General features: G+C 44.2%; 1 protein-coding gene across 1 annotated transcript in view; it reads left to right on the forward strand.

Annotated features, from left to right (window-relative positions):
• The window catches only part of LOC132867166 (ferroxidase HEPHL1-like), a 49,293-nt gene that overhangs the window by 16,851 nt on the left and 12,597 nt on the right, over positions 1-19,845 (forward strand). Inside the window, exons 10-16 of the mRNA XM_060899936.1 lie at positions 9,160-9,310; positions 9,410-9,619; positions 10,852-11,071; positions 12,136-12,275; positions 14,055-14,177; positions 14,302-14,402; positions 19,194-19,419. Of these exons, the coding sequence (XP_060755919.1) occupies positions 9,160-9,310; positions 9,410-9,619; positions 10,852-11,071; positions 12,136-12,275; positions 14,055-14,177; positions 14,302-14,402; positions 19,194-19,419 (1,171 nt within the window). The remainder of the gene's footprint in view (positions 1-9,159; positions 9,311-9,409; positions 9,620-10,851; positions 11,072-12,135; positions 12,276-14,054; positions 14,178-14,301; positions 14,403-19,193; positions 19,420-19,845) is intronic.

The raw sequence follows: 19,845 nt of genomic DNA on the forward strand, positions 1-19,845 counted from the left end.
TGGTGTGTAGAGATGAGCAACTAACGCTGGACTCCCTCATTGACTTAGCAATATGACTGGATCATTTACTGACCAACCGACCCTCGCTCAAGGAGAACTCCAAACCCATCCAGCCCTCTGAGGAGGCTACACCTATGGAGGTTTCTCAGACCCACCTGAAATGTGCTGAAAGTGAAAGGAGGAAGGAGGGTCTTTGCTTCTACTGCGGGAGTTCTGAGCACCATATCAACCAGTGTCCCATCCATCTGTCTCACACCAGCCCACTTGAAAGCCCAGCTCACGTGGTGAGTCCGGTGAGAAGATTCAATGCAAAGTCATTTAAAGTACCTTGTGGCAGCGGGGGTGTGGTTAAGCGTCGGTCTGTGAATGGAGGGCAGAGTCAGGGAAGGTAAGTGGCAGAATCACTACACCTGATCAGAATCAGAATCACATGATGGGAATTAACCTGTGTTTGTGTGTCTTCCCCAGTGACCACGCCCTATAAGAGAAGAGGGAGAGCAGAGGAAGAGAGTTCTCCCCAACCTGGACACTTGTATGCATGCGTTTGTGTGTGTGTGTGTGTGAGTGAAAGTATAAGACGCTGAAATGCACAATAAAAGTTTTTGTGAGAACTCAGTTCTGGCCTGCCGTGCTTCTGTGCTCCACCCACCTTAAATTATTTCTACAATGGTGCTGAAACCTAGGACAGAGTACAGAAGAGAACAGCCTCATGGAGTCCTCCCCCTTCAAGGACCTGGTCCATGCCCCCGCTGACGCGAGCAGGTGCCGGAACGCCTGGCAATCTTCCTGCTGCGCCAACACCAGGGCTTCTAACCATTGTTCCTGCTCCTTCTGGAGGGCGAACAGTGCCTGGTGCTGGCTCTGTTGAGCCATGGCAAGGGCATGACCCTTGAAGGGGGAGGACTCCATGAGGCTGTTCTCTTCTGTACTCCGTCCCGGGTTTCGGCACCACTGTAGAAATAGTTTAAGGTGGGTGGAGCACAGAAGCACGGCAGGCCAGAACTGAGTTCTCACAAAAACTTTTATTGAGCTTTTTAGCGTCTTATACTTTCGCTCTCCCACACACACACACACACACACACACACACGCATACAAGTGTCCAGGTTGGGGAGAGCTCTCTTCCTCTGCTCTCCCTCTCCTCTTATAGGGCGCGGTCACTGGGGAAGACACACAAACAGGTTAATTCCCAGGTGCAGTGATTCTGCCACTTACCTTCCCTGACTCCACCCTCGATTCACAGACCGACGCTTGACCATGCCCCCGCTGCCACATACCTGTGTTGTTAAAATTGGTATCCTCCACACACGTTCCATCTGCTTTTGCCGACTCAGGGGCAGAGGGGAACTTCATCAACAGCACAATTGTCCAGAAGTTTGACCTGCACACAACCCCTCTGCAGAGTCCACTCAGCATCAGGACCATCGATGGAGGACCAATAGGTGATGGTCTCGTCACCACTCGCACTGCTCCCGTTCACATTCAGGTGGAAGCACTCCACTCTGAACTCATCTCCCTCTGTGTGACCACCACTGTCAATCACGACATCATTCTTGGTTACCCCTGGTTACAGCTTCATGACCCACCTATCTCATAGCAGAACAAGGAAATTCTCCAGTGGTCATCCACCTGTTTTCAGAACTGTCTCTCACATCCCCAAATCAGTCTTTCCTCCACCTCTGTTGAGAGTCCACAACCGGATTCCATGGAGAATGTTCCTGAGTGTTACCTGGACTTGAAAGAAGTCTTTAGCAAGGGGAAAGCCTGCAGGCTACCACCGCACTGACCTCATGATTGTGCCATTGATCTTCTACCAGGCACATCACCTCCTTCTAAGTCACCAGCATCAGCAGGCTTCTTCTTTGTGGAAAAACAAGGTGGTGGTCTCCAGCCATGCATAGACTTTAGAGGATTGAACCAAATCTCTGTCAAATATCCCTATCCTCTTTCTCTTGTTCTCTCAGCTCTAGAACAACTTAGATCTGCCAAGATCTTCTCAAAGCTCGACCTATGTAGTGCCTACAACCTAATCAGAATTAAGAAAGGCAATGAATGGAAGACTGTCTTCAGCATGACCACCAGGCATTTTGAGTACAGGGTAATGCCCTATGGCCTTTCTTCAGCACCTAGCATGTTCCAGTATTTGATCAATGATATGCTGAGGGAAATGCTAGGCAAGTTTGTGATCGTGTATATCGACAATATCCTGATTTACTCTCCTGATGAAAAAAGCCATCTGGAACTAATTTGAGCTGTCCTCCAATGTCTACTGGCCAATTACCTCTACGTGAAAGCAGAGAAATGTGAATTTCATCGGAATCAAATCTCCTTTTTGGGCTACATCATCAGTGCAGAATGAGTCAGCATGGATTCCGCCAAGGTATCTGCAGTCACATCCTGGCCAGTACCCACAGCCATAAAAGAGCTTCAACATTTCTTAGGCTTTGCTGACTTCTACCATCATTTTAGTAGAGGCTTCAGCACAATTGCTGCTCCCCTAATGGCCTTGCTCAAGAAGGGACCCAAGTGTTTTCAATGGAACCCTTCAGCAGAAGAGGCCTTCAACTGACTCAAGAATGCCTTCATCTCTGCCCTGGTCCTACGGCATCCTGATCCAACCAAGCCATTCACAGTCGAAGTTGATGCCTCTGACACAGGAGTAGGAGGATTCTTGTCTCAACACTTCGGCGAGAAACACAAGAAAATCATCAAATGCTCAGGAACAAGTACTGGTGAGAGAACATGCTCACAGAAATTGACCAGTTCATCACCTCCTGCTCTGAGTGTGCCCAGGCAAAGGTTCCAAGAACCCCTCCTGCCGGCAAGCTTTGTCCCCTCCCGATACCTCAAAGACCCTGGTCCCATCTAGCCATCGATTTCATCACAGACCTACCTCCCTCCCTGGGCAACACCACCATCATGGTGACTATTGACAGATTTTCCAAAGTGCTGAAACTCATCCCATTACCTGGCATCCCCATGGCACTCCAAACAGCTGAACTGCTCTTCCAACAGGTATTCAGGTACTATGGCATTTCTGAGGACATAGTCAGCAACCGGGGTCCCCAGTTTATCTCATGCTTGTGGACCTGTTTTATGGAACAATTAGAAGTTTCAGTGAGCCTCACGTCTGGGTACCATCCCCAGTCTAACAGCCAAGTGGAATGGGCCAACCAGGAAATTGGATGCTTTTAGAGAATCTTCTGTATGAGGAAACAGGGGGGACTGGTCTCAATTCCTCCTGTGGGCTGAGTATGCAAAGAACTCACTCAAACACTCCACAATGCAACTAATACCTTTTAAGTGCATACTTGGCTACCAACCACCCCTGCTCCCCTGGGACGATGCACCAGCACAAGTACAAGCAGTGGAGGACTGGTTCTCTCATAGCCAAGCCATATGGAAGGCGGTGCACCAACGAATAGAAACCGGTAATGCCAAATACAAGGAATATGCAGACAAACACTGAAGCAACAATCCAGATTTATCTCCAGGTGACAGAGTATGGGTATCCACAAGGAACCTCAGGGAGCCCAATACCTGTTGGAAGTTACAGCCACATTACATTGGCCCATTTAAAGTACTTCGGCATATTAACGATGGCTCGTACAGAGTAGAACTTCCCCCTCACAGCCGGATATCCCCCATGTTTCATATTTCTTGTCTGAAACCTGCTATTCCAGGCCCTCTTGTAGAGAACGCTCCAGTCCAAGAACACCCAGCACTAAACTTAGAAGGTGATCCCATCTACCAGGTAAACAGAATACTTGATTCCAGACACAGAAGAGGTCAAGTAGAATATCTGGTAGACTGGGAGGGTTATGGACCTGAGGAACGAAGCTGGGTGGGAGCCAAGGACATTCTGGACCCTCTGCTTAAGCAAGAGTTTCATGCACAACACCCTGACAAACCTGCACCTAGGGGAAGAGGGTGCCCCAGGAAGAATTTGGCTCCCAGAGGGAGCTCCTCGGGGGGTTCTATCAGTAAAGGCACTGAGAATGACAGCACTAGCCAAACTACAAACATGGCCACTCAGAACTACAACTCCCAAGGAGCACAACACCCACGGTCACTGGCTTATTGAAAGCAGCTGTTGTTAATTCACAACTCATCAGCCATACTACTTAAGCCTCTCTATCACACACCTTCAATGCCAAGTATCAACTATCATTAAGTGCCTGCACTCTGACACAGAGAGAGAGTCACAACACAGAAATGGCAACTTTCCAGGCCTTGCCTACTTATTCTTGGGTTTCACATAACGTTACAGCTGCCTCATTAGTTATTCAAAACTTTAGCTGGTGGTCTACCAAAGCTCACTTGACAAAGTGCTTGTATGAAGAAGGTGCATTGCTTGCATGAAAAGTGCCTTACGCTTGCATTGTTTTAGGTTGTTTGAATTGATCAAACTAAGAAACTGATAAAAGTTTCTTCAGGGTTCCCCATGAACTAATAAAAAAGGGTGAACAAACACAGGATTTCACAAAAGACGTCAAGAAAGGTGGCTTTAGAACCTCTCACTGAAATCCAGTGGAGCCAAATCAAAGCATGCTCGAGTTTGCAGTGATCACTTCGGGAAAGCTGAGAGGGATATACAAACCTATGTCGTTAGTGTTTTCTCAGTCCTTATATTGCTATGTGTCATTATTTTACAGTAGTTTTTTTTTAGTCACAAAGCACTAAAGTCCTCAGCTGTTTCTTTGTTTACAACCCTTACTCGATGGCTGCCATCCTGAAAACAACGCGTCTCACTTTCTTTAACAGGGTGTCCTAGTGGTCTTTTCAACGAGTCTTTCAGCAAGTGCATGCGATCAAAACAACCACGAATTATAAAGTCCATATGCATGAAGGTCGTGACAAAATTCTTACCCAGCCATACAGTTACAGTGTGCCATGATCTTTTCTCTGTCTTGTTTAACTAAGATCCAGGTCTTTAAAGGGGTTTCTGATGATCTTTGTGAATGATTTACTTGAGAGTTAAGAGCCAACACAAGTGAGAATCAAGCGAACTGTTGTTTGTTTACACTTCAACTTTCAGCGCTCAATTGTAAAGACGCGAATGAAAAGCTTAAAAAGATATACTTACACAGGTAAAAACAATACAGTATTCATTCGGCCGGATTCATTGATACCGAGGTCCTTTACCCAACCACATACAAAAAAAATGGTAAGCCTCCATACTCTTCCACGCTTTCATCTTTTTTGCGGTGTAGAAGGATGTCTGCAATACCAGATAGTTCGAGATGTCAGGGAACTCGACTGAAGGGTAGTTTTCGAGATCGTATGACAAATCCTTCTTTCCCAGACTATAGGGGTCGATTCCATTGCACATAGCAATCTTCTGAATATATCTAAAGTGAGCAGTGACTTCTAGATTACGAGCATACTCTGATAAGTTATTGCTAGTTGTTTGCACTACAGCAGCCATTTTGGTTTGCTTGACCACCAGCAGTTTTACCGGAAGTGAAATCGCTAAGAAAAATCATGTGACTGAAACCCAAGAATAGATGTATTTGGTGTGGCAGACAGTGCTTTGGGTTTAAATGCAAACCAGTCAGTTGCTTTTATATCATTTTTGGCCTGTAGGTGAATCTTGCTGATATGGAAATTTGCCACCACCCCCCACCCCCATGTGCTGTTGCCTGGCTGGAAGATGTAATGTTTTTAACTGGCGGGGTCTATTAAAAAGTTCTACTCAAAACAGGGGCTTCCTGTCATATTTTGATAATCTTAAGGAATTGCCTACTAGTTGAGGGCATGTGACTGTACAGTATTTGGCAACTTGCTCCCCTTCAGGACATATTTACCTCACAGGGTGGCTGACACATTGTAATATGAGTTTACTTTGGATCATTCAATATGTTGTAGATATGTGTGGTCTCTTGTCTTGTCTTGGCTGTGAAATGTACATGCTTGTATTCATTAACTGTTGCATATTAGCTGCCATGGTATGTTTAGAGAGGGTGGGAGAGGGGAGTTTTGTTTAGGGGCAAGGTATAAAAACAAAATGGAGGAAAATGTAATATGTATTCTGTACTGTGTCATTCTTTCAATAAGAAAAAAGAAAGAAAGGGCAATTCTCCTCTGACTGAATAGGCTGCATTCATCATATTTGTGAATATTATTTGTGGCATTGATTTTAATGAGAAACACTTTAACAGGCAACAGACACTGTGTTAAAATTGCAAGAGTTTCTGGTCACATGGCTCCTGTCCTGACGGAGACGAAAGACTAATCTTCAATTAGTTTTCTTATGGAGGTGAAAATATCCTTACGGTAAAGATTTGCACGTTGTGTACTTGGAGATATTTACCATCTATAAAAGAAAGATCACATTTTCTTCTATGTGCATTTATAATTTTCTAAACTGTACACAGGAACATAAATCATCAGACAGCAACATTTAGGATGATTTTACTCTGTCAGAGTGCGCGAGAGAGGCACATGTAAGTGCAGAAGTGTTCAATATCATACAGTTCGATTTAAACATAAAGTGCATGAAACGCACACAATGGCAAACAGTCCGAATCAGCAGGCAGGGTCATAAACTGGATAACAGGCAAGAGGTCTATCGAGGCGCGGACAGGATATCGGAGGCAAAATGAGGACAAGAACTAGGAACGAGAACAGGGGTCGAGAAACCAGGAAATATACAGGAACGGGAAATAAGGCTCAGTATGCACACTAGATGCGGCGTAGTACTTCGCATAGTATTACCCTCGGCGCAGTCCTTAAATAGCCCAACATAGTTCACTGATTGAAAACAGGTGTGCCTTGTTCATGGCACGCGTGCTGTAGCCCACTTGGCGCGCACGCAGCCCAAGGTGCGCATTCAGGTGCACGTGTCAAGGCGCGCAGGACTGACAGAACCCCCTCCCAAAGAGCTCCCTCCAGGAGCAAAAATCCATAATGCTTGGCCCCGGTGGGGGTTCGGGTTCAGGCTCTGGACATGACTTGGGTTCTTAGCTGGGAGTAGGCTTGACCTCAGGACTTGACTCTGGACTGGACTCAGGCTCTGAAGATGATGTGAACTCTGGGCTGGACTTGGGCTCTGTGGACAATGAGGACTGGGGCTCTGGAGACGGTTCAGGCTCTGGCTTGGGCTCTGGCTTGGGCTCTGGAGACGGCTTGGGCTCTTGGCTGGGCTCAGGCTTCGTAGAGGGCTCTGGACTGGGTTCAGATTCCATAGAGGGCTCTACAGCAGGAACTGGCTCCGTAGAGGGCTCTGGAGCAGGCACTGGATCAGGAGCAGGCACTGGATCTGGTGCTGGCTGCGGCAAAGGCTCCAATGCTGGCTGCAGCATGGGCTCCGATGCTGGCTGTGGCACGGGCTCTGGAGTGGGCTCCGATGCTGGCTGCAGTGCAGGCTCTGGAGCGGGCTCTGACGCTGGCTGCGGTGTGGGCTCTGGAGTGGGCTCTGATGCTGGCTGCGGCACAGGCTCTGGAGTGGGCTCTGATGCTGGCTGCGGCACAGGCTTTGGCTCTGGCATGGGAGTAGAAGCTGGCTCCGCCTCTGGCTCGGGAGCAGGTGCAGGCGCTGACTCTGGCTCCACCTCTGGCTTGGGAGCAGGCGCTAGTGCTGACTCTGGTTCTGGCTCGGGAGCAGGCGCTGGCTCCGCCTCTGGCTCCACCTCTGGCTCGGGAGCAGGTGCTGGCACTGAAACAGGAACAGGTGCTGGCATGGGAACAGGAACGCTGCAGGCTCTGGCTGAGGAACTAGCTCAAATGAGACAGCCTCCTCTGCTGTCTCTATACCAGTCACTGGGGGGAGCTCTGGGGCAACGGTCTCCTCAGCTGAGTCAGCCTCAGGGGTGGTTGTGCTTAGGAAGTGCGCGAGAGCAACGGCCTCCTCCGCTGCATCAACCACTGGCCTGATTGCCCCTCCCCAAAGATTTTCAAGGGGTTCCTCCTTAACTAGTGAATCATATATGAACTCAAGCATGGCAAAGAAAGTCTGAAAGTGACCAAGGCACGGGTGTTCCACCCAAATTAGATAGTCCACCTATCTGCATGCTCATCCAGCAGTGAACGTGATGATGAGGCTAACCCAGATGGGTTCGGGTGGCTTGGGCTTTAGGAAGTCTTCGTAAAGAACCTCACACTGGATGCAGAATCCAGCTGGGTGATAATCTCCTTTGTAGGGCGGAGGAAGGTGAGCATCTGTACGTCGGCGGAAATATGCGGTTAGCGGCAGGGACAGGGAAACCCGGAAGCAGAGTGGAATCACATATTGAAAAGCATCTGCTACATCCATGGTATGGCGAAGTATTCTGTCAGAGTGCACGAGAGAGGCGGATGTAAGTGCAGAAGTGTTCGATATCATACAGTGCGATTTAAACATAAAGTGCATGAAACATACAACGGCAGACAGTCTGAGTCAGCAGGCAAGGTCATAAGCAGGATAACAGGCAAGAGGTCGATCGAGGCATGGACAGGATATCGGAGGCAAAATGAGGACAAGAACTAGGAACAAGAACAGGAGTCGATAAACCAGGAAATCAACAGGAATGGGAAATAAGGCTCGGTATGCACAATAGATGCGGCCTAGTACTTCGCATAGCATTACCCTCGGCGCAGTCTTTAAATAGCCCAACATAGTTCACTGATTGAAAACAGGTGCACCTTGTTCACGGTGCGCGCACTGTAGCCCACTCGGCGCGCACGCAGCCTGAGGCACACCTTCAGTTGCACGCGCCAAGGCGTGCAGGACTGACATACTCTCGTCTTTATGAACATGGCCCTGCGTTTGCAATTAAATACCATCTCTCCTGATGATGTACTGATGAAATTCAGGGTTGTAAGAAAGAACATTCAGTTTAGTTGAATCAGACATGGTGGATTGCTGTGGTCAGTGAGTTTTAACCTAGGAAGTGCATCTGGGTTCTTCAGGACGTTTTTGGGATGAATGCTAAAGAGACGGCTTTATGTTTGAGGAACAATATAGAGATGGACTGGATTTGTTTGAATTTCAAAACGGCTAGCTAGCTTATACACTATACTGATAATAGTTTTCCAGTTTGACTTGGTACACACATGAATCCTAGCAGGAGAAAAGCAGAATCACTTTTTTCTGATAGATTATTTTTATCAATCTGTTTATGACAAGTGTCTGATTTTGTGTGTGTGTGTGTGTGTGTGTGTGTGTGTGTGTGTGTGTGTAGCATATAGGGTCGGAGGTGCAGAAAGAGTTTTTCCTTCTCTTTACTGTGGTGGATGAGAATAAAAGCTGGTATCTGAAGAAGAATGTTGATGAATTTGGTGATGGGTCAGATCCAGACAGCTTAGTATTTCAGGAAAGCAATAAAATGCACTGTAAGTCCTAACACTACGACTGCACCTGATTAATTCCACCTAGTAGGTGTAATATCGTACAGCTATTTTACAGCACTGTGTGTGTGTGTTCCCTCTCAGCGGTGAATGGCTTCATGTATGGAAACCTTCCTGAGCTTTATCTGTGTGAAGGGGACCATGTTGTGTGGCACTTGCTGGCGTTGGGCTCAGTGGATCCCTTTGGCATTTACTTCCAGGGCAACACGTTTCAACTGGATAACACAACACGTGACACACTCAATCTCTTCCCTCACTCCAGTGTCACCGTCTCCATGATACCTGACAATGACGGTAACAGAATACGAGCGTACAATTATAGATTCATTGGCCAAACAATCTAATGCATGGAATGAAACTAAGAACAATGGAATGTTTTATGTCAAATTTTACAGCATGACAAATGTTTTTTATTATTGTTTTTATGTTTTTGTAGTGAAGTGTCTTGTTGCTTAATTGAAGTTCTTTTTGCATTTGCAATGTAGGTAATTTATTTTCTACGGAGCCGTAGAGGGGACATGGTGAATAAAAAAATAACAAAGCGTGGGAACGACTTATAAGGCGTGTGCACGAGATATTAATGCGCGCGCACGAGTTATAACCGGCTCCGTAATTTTCTTCTTGGAGAGTTGATTTTTAGTTTTTAACTATATGCATTTTTACCATTTTTTTCCCCCAAAACCCATGACATCTTTTGGCAGTAGAAAAAACTGTTTTTGCTCTGTGCTGACAATATGGCTATCAGAGCTATAATACAGCTAATTTACTTAAATTGGTCAAAAGGAATAAAGAAGGGGTTTTATGAAAATACTAAATATGCATACATAGGTAAGGTTAAACAGGTGCATTTTGACTTGGCGATGTCATTTGGATTTGAATCTTGTTACAATATTACCCAATTACCTGTAAAGGTCATTTTATAGCAGAGCATCTTCCTGAGACAGCCATAAAAAGAGAACATTTATTTGTGATATATACTTTTTGTTTTACCTTCAGCAAGTAGGTTATGTTTTTACTGCTGTTTGTTTGTCTGACTGTAAGCAGGATTTCGCGAAACCAACTGATCCAATTTCCATGAAGGGTGGAAGGGTTTAGCATGGGCCAAGAAAAAAATGTTTTTGGTGCAGATCCCATTAATTTAGTCTCACTTTCACTAACATTGTGAGATATGGCATTTGCCCTTGACAGGAGTCTGCGCTGAACAATGCCATACATCTTAAAATCCAGTAGATAGCAGTAAAGTTCAATATTGACAAAACATAACCAGTGTAGAAATATGATGGTTCCATATTACAGTCCACATTCATGGTTACCATCAGTCCTCTGGGATACACATGTAGGCCTATAATTCTAATAGTTTTGGAACTATATTCAGACATACTTAACAGTTGTTGTGGTTGCAGATTTGCACATCATAGAAGAGTTGACTGTTGTCCTTGAAGAAGGTCTCTGCTCTCAGAGTGCCCTTCTAGTTTAATATCTGAGTCTTCCACTGTTAAAGGCATGAATTTTGCTCTTTGCTTCAGGTCTTTTTGAGCTGAGCTGTCTCAATACTGATTACTACCGTGGTGGTATGTGGCAGCTGTACACTGTCAAACGTTGCACACCGAGTCAGAACCCCGGTTCGGAGGTTACGGCCTTTCAGCCTGATGTGACTTTCTTCTTGGCTGCTGAAGAACTGGAGTGGAATTATGCCCCAAATCGGACATGGGAGTTGGAGAAACTTAACACTACTCTCAACGAAAGGTGAATGCTGGTCACTAGTGTTGACACACTTCCAGACAGGAAATACAGAGATTTTTGTTCTGAAAGTCATCCAAAACTTGTAGGCCATATTTAAAAAATAATGTTGAATAATCTCATCTCCATTATCTCTAGCCACTTTATCCTTCTACAGGGTCGCAGGCAAGCTGGAGCCTATCCCAACTGACTATGGGCGAAAGGCAGGGTACACCCTGGACAAGTCGCCAGGTCATCACAGGGCTGACACATAGATACAGACAACCATTCACACCTACGGTCAATTTAGAGTCACCAGTTAACCTAACCTGCATGTCTTTGGACTGTGGGGGAAACCGGAGTACCCGGAGGAAACCCACGCGGACACAGGGAGAACATGCAAACTCCACACAGAAAGGCCCTCGCCAGCCCCGGGGCTCGAACCCAGGACCTTCTTGCTGTGAGGCGACAGCGCTAACCACTACACCACCGTGCCGCCAATGTTGAATAATATTTTGGTTTAATGTGTTGTTTCAAATTGACATTCCAGCTGTTTCACATTAACAAATACCTGTTGTGTGCTATCCTAACTCCTGATAGTTTTGCACCTTTACTGTGCTGTGCATTAAACATGACACATCACATCCCTTTTACACAAGTTAACACAGTTCCCTGAGGTCTTAATGCAATATTTATGTGCTTTGGTCAAAATACCACAAGGATAAAAACACCACAGCTGCCTTCTTACCCTGTCTAAACTGCCCTGTTCCAAACCATTGATTTGAGTTCCTTTAAATGACAATGAGCCACTGTGCACCACTCCCCCCTCTTCCACCAGCCAACCAGGTGTCTCTTTCTTCATGAATATTCATTCTCAAGCAGTTCTCAAGCCATGAGTGGAGATGCTCAGATAAAGGGGCAGCGTAATTCTAATGAGCCCCTCTTGTGAGACAGGGGAGCCAAATCTGAAAAAGAGTTTTTATTAATAATATATGCCCTTAAAAGCAGATCTTCTGAAAGATTTAATGGTAAGTTTATGGTTACTTGAAAGTTTGACATTCTTCTCTTTTTTTTCCTTTTTTGTCTCTCAGCATTGGGAGTGTTTTCCTCAGTAAATCAGAGAACCAGATTGGGCCTGCATACAAAAAGGTGGTGTACCGCAAATACAAGGATGAAACCTTCACAAAACAGGATGCAAGGGGTCCTGAGGAAGAGCATTTAGGCATTCTGGGTAAAACACATATTTCAATCCCATGTTTCACAAAGTAGGGTCTGTGAGGCAGAGCCAGTCAGTCAGTTTTCTCTCTGGTTTATTTTATTACACTGGAATTCACAGTTCACCTTTATGAATGTTGTTATACTGTATTTATTATTGAGTTGCTATGTTTGGTCACTTGAGTTGAATGGGTTTAACCCAAAATTCAGTCACCTAAAAAAAAAAACAGAATAGGTCTGTAAATAATATTAATCTGAATCTAATGATCATTTTATTAAAATGTGTTCTATGAGTTGAAAGTTGAGGAATAAAAAGCTGTATGGCTCCAGAAAATAAACAAAATAATATTGTATACATTTCAATAATTTTTAATTTTTGAGCCTAATTTCTGAATAGCTGGATTATGTTTGCCATATAAACATGTTCGGGGGTGGGGGGTTTGTCCTGTTAAAGGATTTCTGGGCTGCAAAAATTTTGAGGAGTTTTGCTCTGAGCTATAATTAACCTCCTTGACATGGAACTACTAGACAATGCCTAGCTGACTGTAAAACCATACACTGCCTGGCCAAAAAAAGTCATCATTTTGGTTTAAATATAAAATACAAGAGCCTTTGACTGGATAATTACTGCAGGCATTTGTGTTTCAGCTGGCAACAATTCTTTTAACCCTAACTGATGCAGTGAGTAGCTTCTCATTTCCTAAACAACCATGTAGGAAGGTGTATCCTGTGGTTACGGAAAAGATGTTACTGTGTTTCAGAAGGGTCAAATTATTGGCCTGCATCAAGCAAAGAAAACAACTAAGGTGCTGAAATTACTGGAACTGGGTTAAGAACTGTCCATCGCATTATTAAAACCTGGAAGGATAGTGCTGAACTGTCAACTTCGCAGAAGAAGCATGGTCGGAAAAAATCTTGACTGACCATGATCAGAGATCACTTGAATGATTGAAGTCAAATCATACCAAATTGACAGTAGAGCTCATGACTATGTTTAACAGTGAACGTAAGAGCATTTCCACATGCACAATACAATGAGAACTCAGAGGATTGGGACTAAACAGCTGTGTGGCCATAAGAAAACCACTTGTTATTGAGGCTAATCAGAAGAAAAGGATTCAATTTGCTAGGGAGCAAAAAAGTTGGACTCTGGAGCAATGGGGAAAGGTCATGTGGTCTGATAAGTCCAGATTTAGCCAATTCCTGAGTGATGGGCACATGTGAGGGTAAGAAGGGAAGCGCATGAAGCGATGCATCCATCATGCATACTGACCACTGTACAAGCCTCTGGAGGCGGTGTTATTATCTGGGGTTGCTTCAGTTGGTCATGTCGAGGCTCAGCAACGTTATGGGGCAATAAAATGAAGCCAGCTGATGACCTGAATGGACTGAATGACCAGGTTATCACATCAATGGCTTTTTCCCTTCCCTGACAGGCATAAAATTAGGGCTCAAATTGTGAAAGAGTGGTTCAGGGAACATGAGGAATCATTTTCACACAGAAATTGGTCACCACAGAGTCCTGACCTTAACCCCACTGAAAATTTTTGGGATGTGCTGGAGAAAACTTTCGTGGTTTGATTCTCTAGCCATCAAGACAAAATCTTGGTGAAAAATTAATGCAAGTCTGGATGGAAATAAATATTGTGATGTTGCTGAAACAATGCCACAGTAATTGCACGCCATAATCAAAGCTAAAGGTGGTCCAACAAAATATTAGTGTGTGCAGCTTTTTTTTTTTGGCTGGGCAGTGTACAAGAAGAAATAAAATCATAACTTTTTTTTCTGTGTGCAGGTCCCATTCTCAGGGTGCAAGTTGGTGAGAAGGTTCAGGTTGTGTTTAAGAATAAAGCCTCTATACCCTATTCAGTTCACGCTCATGGAGTGAAGACCAGCAAGGCTCAACCTGTTTCTCCAGGTACACTACAGCCAAACCGACAACTACCACTCTAATAACATTCTCTGATTCCTGTGCTTGTATGTAGGGGTTTTATATCTGATAAAGAATAAACAGTACTTCTATTTGTGTGGGTGTGTTTTAGGTCACACAACAAGGTATAACTGGACTATCAGTTCAGGTCCTGGACCCACTGAGTCAAACTGCATAAACTATGCCTATTACTCATCAGTGAACTCTCTGAAGGTAAAAGACTTGCTTTCAACATTGTTAAAGGTTTGCGTGAGTTTAAAAAGTAAGTAAATAAATAAATTACCCATGAAAGCTAATTTTCTAAAAAGATCTGCACATATATATGAGATACACACACACACACACACACACACACACACGTATCTCAAACCATTTACTAAGAATTACATTAATTACAGGCATTTAGCAGACGCTCTTATCCAGAGTGATGTACAACATACCCAGAGCAGCCTGGGGAGCAGCTGGAGGTTAGGTGCCTTGCTCAAGGGCACTTCAGCCATTCCTGCTGGTCTAGGGAATAGAAACCAGTGGCCTTTTGGCCCCAAAGCTGCTTCTCTAACCTTCCCCATGACTTAGTACCTCAAATTATAGAAAGTGTTCTCCAAATTATGACTAGGGTGAGAGGTTTTATATGTAATATTCACAGCAGATTTGTACGCTCAGATTTAGGCCATGTACACACGTAGCCGGGTATTTTTAAAACCGAACATTTTCCCCCCCTCCGTTTATAAAAATGTTTAATCCACACCACCTCGTCTTCGAAAAAAATCCCTTCCACACTAAACCGAACATCTGCGTTTTCAATCACATTCATAAGCATTCCAAACCTGTAGATGGCATTATTTCCCCAAATCCTACCCCCTAATCACATCAGAATAGCACCTGCACAATAGTGATGGGAATTTCGGCTCTTTTTCGGGAGCCGGCTCTTTTGGCTCTTCTTACTATAAGGAGCCGGCTCTTTCGGCTCCCAAACGGCTCCTGAGATTTTATTTTTGATTTAATTGCTGCAATTAACTAGTTAATTAATTACATTATTATTTATAATTTTATCAATAGGATGTTTTCCATTTTATTTTTTTAGTTTTTGTAGCCATTGTAAAGCTTTGTAAAGTATAGCAGTGTAACAATGTTCTAGCTATAGAAATAAAACTTACTTACCAATTAATAAATTATTTTCTCACAAACAATGCAAAACTGTGTTATATTACCAATATAAAATACACAGAAGACATCAACTGTTTATCCTTTATGGCTTTATTTCACACTCGACCTTGAACAAAATGCCACAAAATAAATTATGAAGTATAAATCAGGCCTAAGAAACTATGAAGCAAAGTTGGAAATTATTTTAACAAACACAGAACAATGTGCAACAAAATATGTGGCACCTTGAGCGCATGTAAAAAGAGAAAAAAGTGCCACACTCTGCTCCACCAGTAATGAGAAGCCGCTGGAACAGCAAATATGCTCTTGTTATAATGACTGCTGTCTCGTTGTATACCGCAGATTAATCTGGCCATGCCAAGGCGGTTGCCGACCGAACCTGTCAATTTATGAGCGACAATTTATATTATGAGCTTTAGGAATTCACGGCAACAAAACAATGATCATGGTTGTCAAATAGACAATCATCCTTCAGCTGAGCTGAACTCTCTCTCTGTCTCTCTCTCTGTCTCTCTCTCTCTGAGGCACCTAAGGACAAAAAACTAATTCGGCTCCCCAACTCGGCTCCCACCAAAGAGCCGGCTCCCGTCGTTCACTTCAAAGAGCCGACTCTTTGAACTGGATCGTTCGCGACCGACACATCACTACTGCACAATAATTAACGCTTTCAAGGCACTACTCCGATCCATTACTCTTTGTCCATGCTTAATCTGGCTTCTGCAGTAAACAAAGGTCGCACGTTTGACGTCAGGGCAGATTTGTTGTAATTTTTTTTGGCGCAGATTGTGACGTTCTAAAACGCAAAACTCCGGTTATCTCTGTCTACATGAAAAGGCATACACGGAGTTTTCAAAAATCTTCACTTTGCCCAGAGTTTTTTAAAATATTCGTTTTTGATGTGTTTTCATGTGGATGACAGGCCAAAACGTAGAAAAATGTCTTCGATTTAGCAGATACCCGGCTACGTGTGGACGGGGTCTTAGAATTATGTATGTGTTGGTCCCTATTTTATTCAAACGTTTTAAGTGCATCTCTCCACACTTAATCAGTGTGGCACATAATTACACATACTGTCTGTGTGAATGATATTGACCATAAAACCAACTTTATCCCAGTAATTCAGTAAGTATTTGATAAAGCTTTCTTGTTATTATGACAGTACAAGGTTTTATTTTTCCATAAATGGTGAAGATCAGAAATTCTTTCTGAAACGTTTCATTTTGAAATGCTTTACTAAGACTGCCTGTAGTTTTTTGATGTTCTAAAAACAAGTCTGTCCCATACATTTTGTTATGTAACTTTTCTGTAGCTCATGGATACACATTTAATATTTATATTTTCAACTACGGCGGCATGGTGGTGTAGTGGTTAGTGCTGTCGCCTCACAGCAAGAAGGTCCGGGTTCGAGCCCCGTGGCCGGCGAGGGCCTTTCTGTGCGGAGTTTGCATGTTCTCCCCGTGTCTGCGTGGGTTTCCTCCGGGTGCTCCGGTTTCCCCCACAGTCCAAAGACATGCAGGTTAGGTTAACTGGCGACTCTAAATTGACCGTAGGTGTGAATGTGAGTGTGAATGGTTGTCTGTGTCTGTGTGTCAGCCCTGCGATGACCTGGCGACTTGTCCAGGATGTACCCCACCTTTCGCCCGTAGTCAGCTGGGATAGGCTCCAGCTTGCCTGCGATCCTGTAGAACAGGATAAAGCGGCTACAGATAATGGATGGATGGATTTTCAACTACAAAAGTATATGGAGACTTGCGCCACAACCTTTAACAACAGCCGCATAGAACCAAGTATACAGCCATTCACTCTTCATAGACACACATCGGCAGTAGAATGGGTTGTATTAAAGAGCTCAGTGACTTTCAACATGACACTCTAATATGATACCAAGCAGTCAGTGTTTTTGCTCTGCTAAATTTGCCCTGGTCAACAGTAAGTGCTGTTATTCAGCAGCTCAGGCACAAAGTGGTAGATGACATAGCTCACAGAGCATAAGGAAAAAAAATCCTTCTTGGTATCAGGTTCCAAACTGCCATGCCAAGAACTGTTCAGTGGTCTGTAAATGATGACTGAATAATGGTCTGTGGCTGTTGTTCATGGCTTAAGGCTAACTCACAACCCGCCGTATGTGCTACTACGGGCAGTCTGTGGTAAAAAAAAAAAAATTGGCAAAACTGTGCTTGAGACTTGCGCAATGCTTGTATGTGTTCAGCGCCATAGAAGGTCACAGACTGGCCGTTTAGACTTTTGGTCCTGCACATGCAAATTCTACGGGTCTTGCAAAAAATCAAGAATGCATACACCACATATGGGACCCGTACTCCTTTTGTACACCTGAACCAAGTCAGCAGCACAGCTAGCAGGGGCTTTGCGATGACAGTAAGACGTACGAGTGACGCACAGTCATTGTACGAGTGACATGCCTCAGAAGTACTACACAAGTACTCCACACTTGCTATTTGTGTGGCCCCCAAGACAGAAGTACATCTCACTTTCTACCCCTATGTGTGGTGTGCACGCAGCACACGCAACCCGCACGCGACACAAGGGGCAAAACTCTGGGTATATATATTGGGGAGGAGCCAAGGAACCGATCATGTAACATGTAGCATTGTAGAAGGGAAGATGGCTGTCTCCATACCGCCACAATGACTGAGGGAGTTGGACCCTTATAGGTAGATGATAGAAGCTGAGGAGGAGCATGAAGCGATATTGTTCTTCAGCCGAAAGACAGATGCAGAATGCTGCAAACACGCTGGTTTTATACCCGCTCCTGGCTTGAGTCACACGCAAGTCATGAGTGATTGTCACATGCTAATCACGTGCATCACACATGATTCACAAGTGCGGCCCGTACTCCTAGCGCAGGAAACTGATAAAATGCAAGGTCACACACACGCCACACTCACTGAACACGCACTGATCACGTGTGTCAGACATACGCTTTCCATGGGCTAATGGCGCAATTTTTCCCACGCCTCGAGGAACTCAGGCATGCAACCTGTACTTGACAAGTACTTTGCCCGTACTCCTCCCCCAAACTTTCCCCCAGGTTCACCGCGACCCGTGCGTGTCCAAAACACTTACAGCGGGTTGTGAGTGTGGCATTAGACTAGGCCCCTTAGCGCCAGTGAGCAGAACACTTACAAAACTAAGACATCCTAGACAATTGTTTGCTTCCAACTTTGTGGCAACAGTTTGGGGAAGGCCCTTTCCTGTTCAAGCATGACAGTACCCATATGCATAAAGCAAGGTCCAAGGTTGGAGTGGAGGGACTTGAGTCACCTACACACAGCCCTGACCTCAATCCTACTGAACATTTTTCATGATGAACTGGAATGCCATCTAATAAATCACTGCCCAAGCTCACTAATACTCATGTGGCTGAATGAGCACAAATCCCTACAGCGACTTCCAAAATGTAGTGGAAAGCCTTTGCGGAAGAATGGAGGCTGTTAGAGCAGCAAAGGATGGGCTACATTTATATTATAAATGTCCATGCTTTTGGAGTGGGATGTTCAGCAAGTACATAGATGTAACGGTCGGGTGTCTACATACTTCTGACCATATACTGTAACTCACAATGTCTACTGCATTCAACTGTTCTCAGGGGATCTTTCTGAGATCAGCAATCTTCATGGCTATAAAGAATCTTTAGCACACTCGAAAAAATCTCATTTAAATATTGTTTTCTCATTCTACTTTTCACATGACATCACTTACACTTCTATCCTTTGTACATGTCTAATCTATTAAGCTATATTGTGTGTGTGTGTGTGTGTGTGTGTGTGTGTGTGTGTGTGTGTGTGTGTGTGTGTGTGTGTTTTTTTCTGGTGGCAGGATTTGGCGAGTGGCTTGGTCGGGCCATTGGTGGTGTGTCGTAAGGAGACTCTGAATAAAAGCAGACAGCGAATTGATGTGGATAAAGAATTTGCTTTGCTCTTCATGGTGTTTGATGAGAATGAATCATGGTATCTGCAGGATAATATACGAACGTACCTGAAAAAAGACCCTGAAACTTTCGACATGGATGACGAAGACTTTATGGAGAATAACATGATGTATGGTAAGTATAAACAGTTATAAACACATTAATACTAAAGTTAAAGTTTTGCATAATGTATTAGGAGCTAGGAATTTTAGGTAGAGAGGGATGCTTGCTCTCCTTATTTCTGATAATCTTCAGGCTTTGTTGGAAGGTAAGTTTTAATTTCAACACAGCCATCCAACAGAGCATAACTACTTTACAAACACGTAAACTTCACTCATTGACACTGAACACAACTGCACTTTATATTTTGCTTTTGTTATTGGTCAAAGAAAGTATATGTAATTGAATGTATTTTTCAATGGATATTTAAGGACATGTTATCAGTGCTTTATCAGTGTGGTTCCACCAGCATGTATCTGTGGAACATTAATAGCAAAATGGTAAACATTCAAGCAATCGTAAAGAAAAAGTAGCTTTTGAGTCGACCATGAACATAGCATC

Source organism: Neoarius graeffei, chromosome 19 (genome assembly GCF_027579695.1).
Source record: "Neoarius graeffei isolate fNeoGra1 chromosome 19, fNeoGra1.pri, whole genome shotgun sequence".
Taxonomy (NCBI): domain Eukaryota; kingdom Metazoa; phylum Chordata; class Actinopteri; order Siluriformes; family Ariidae; genus Neoarius; species Neoarius graeffei.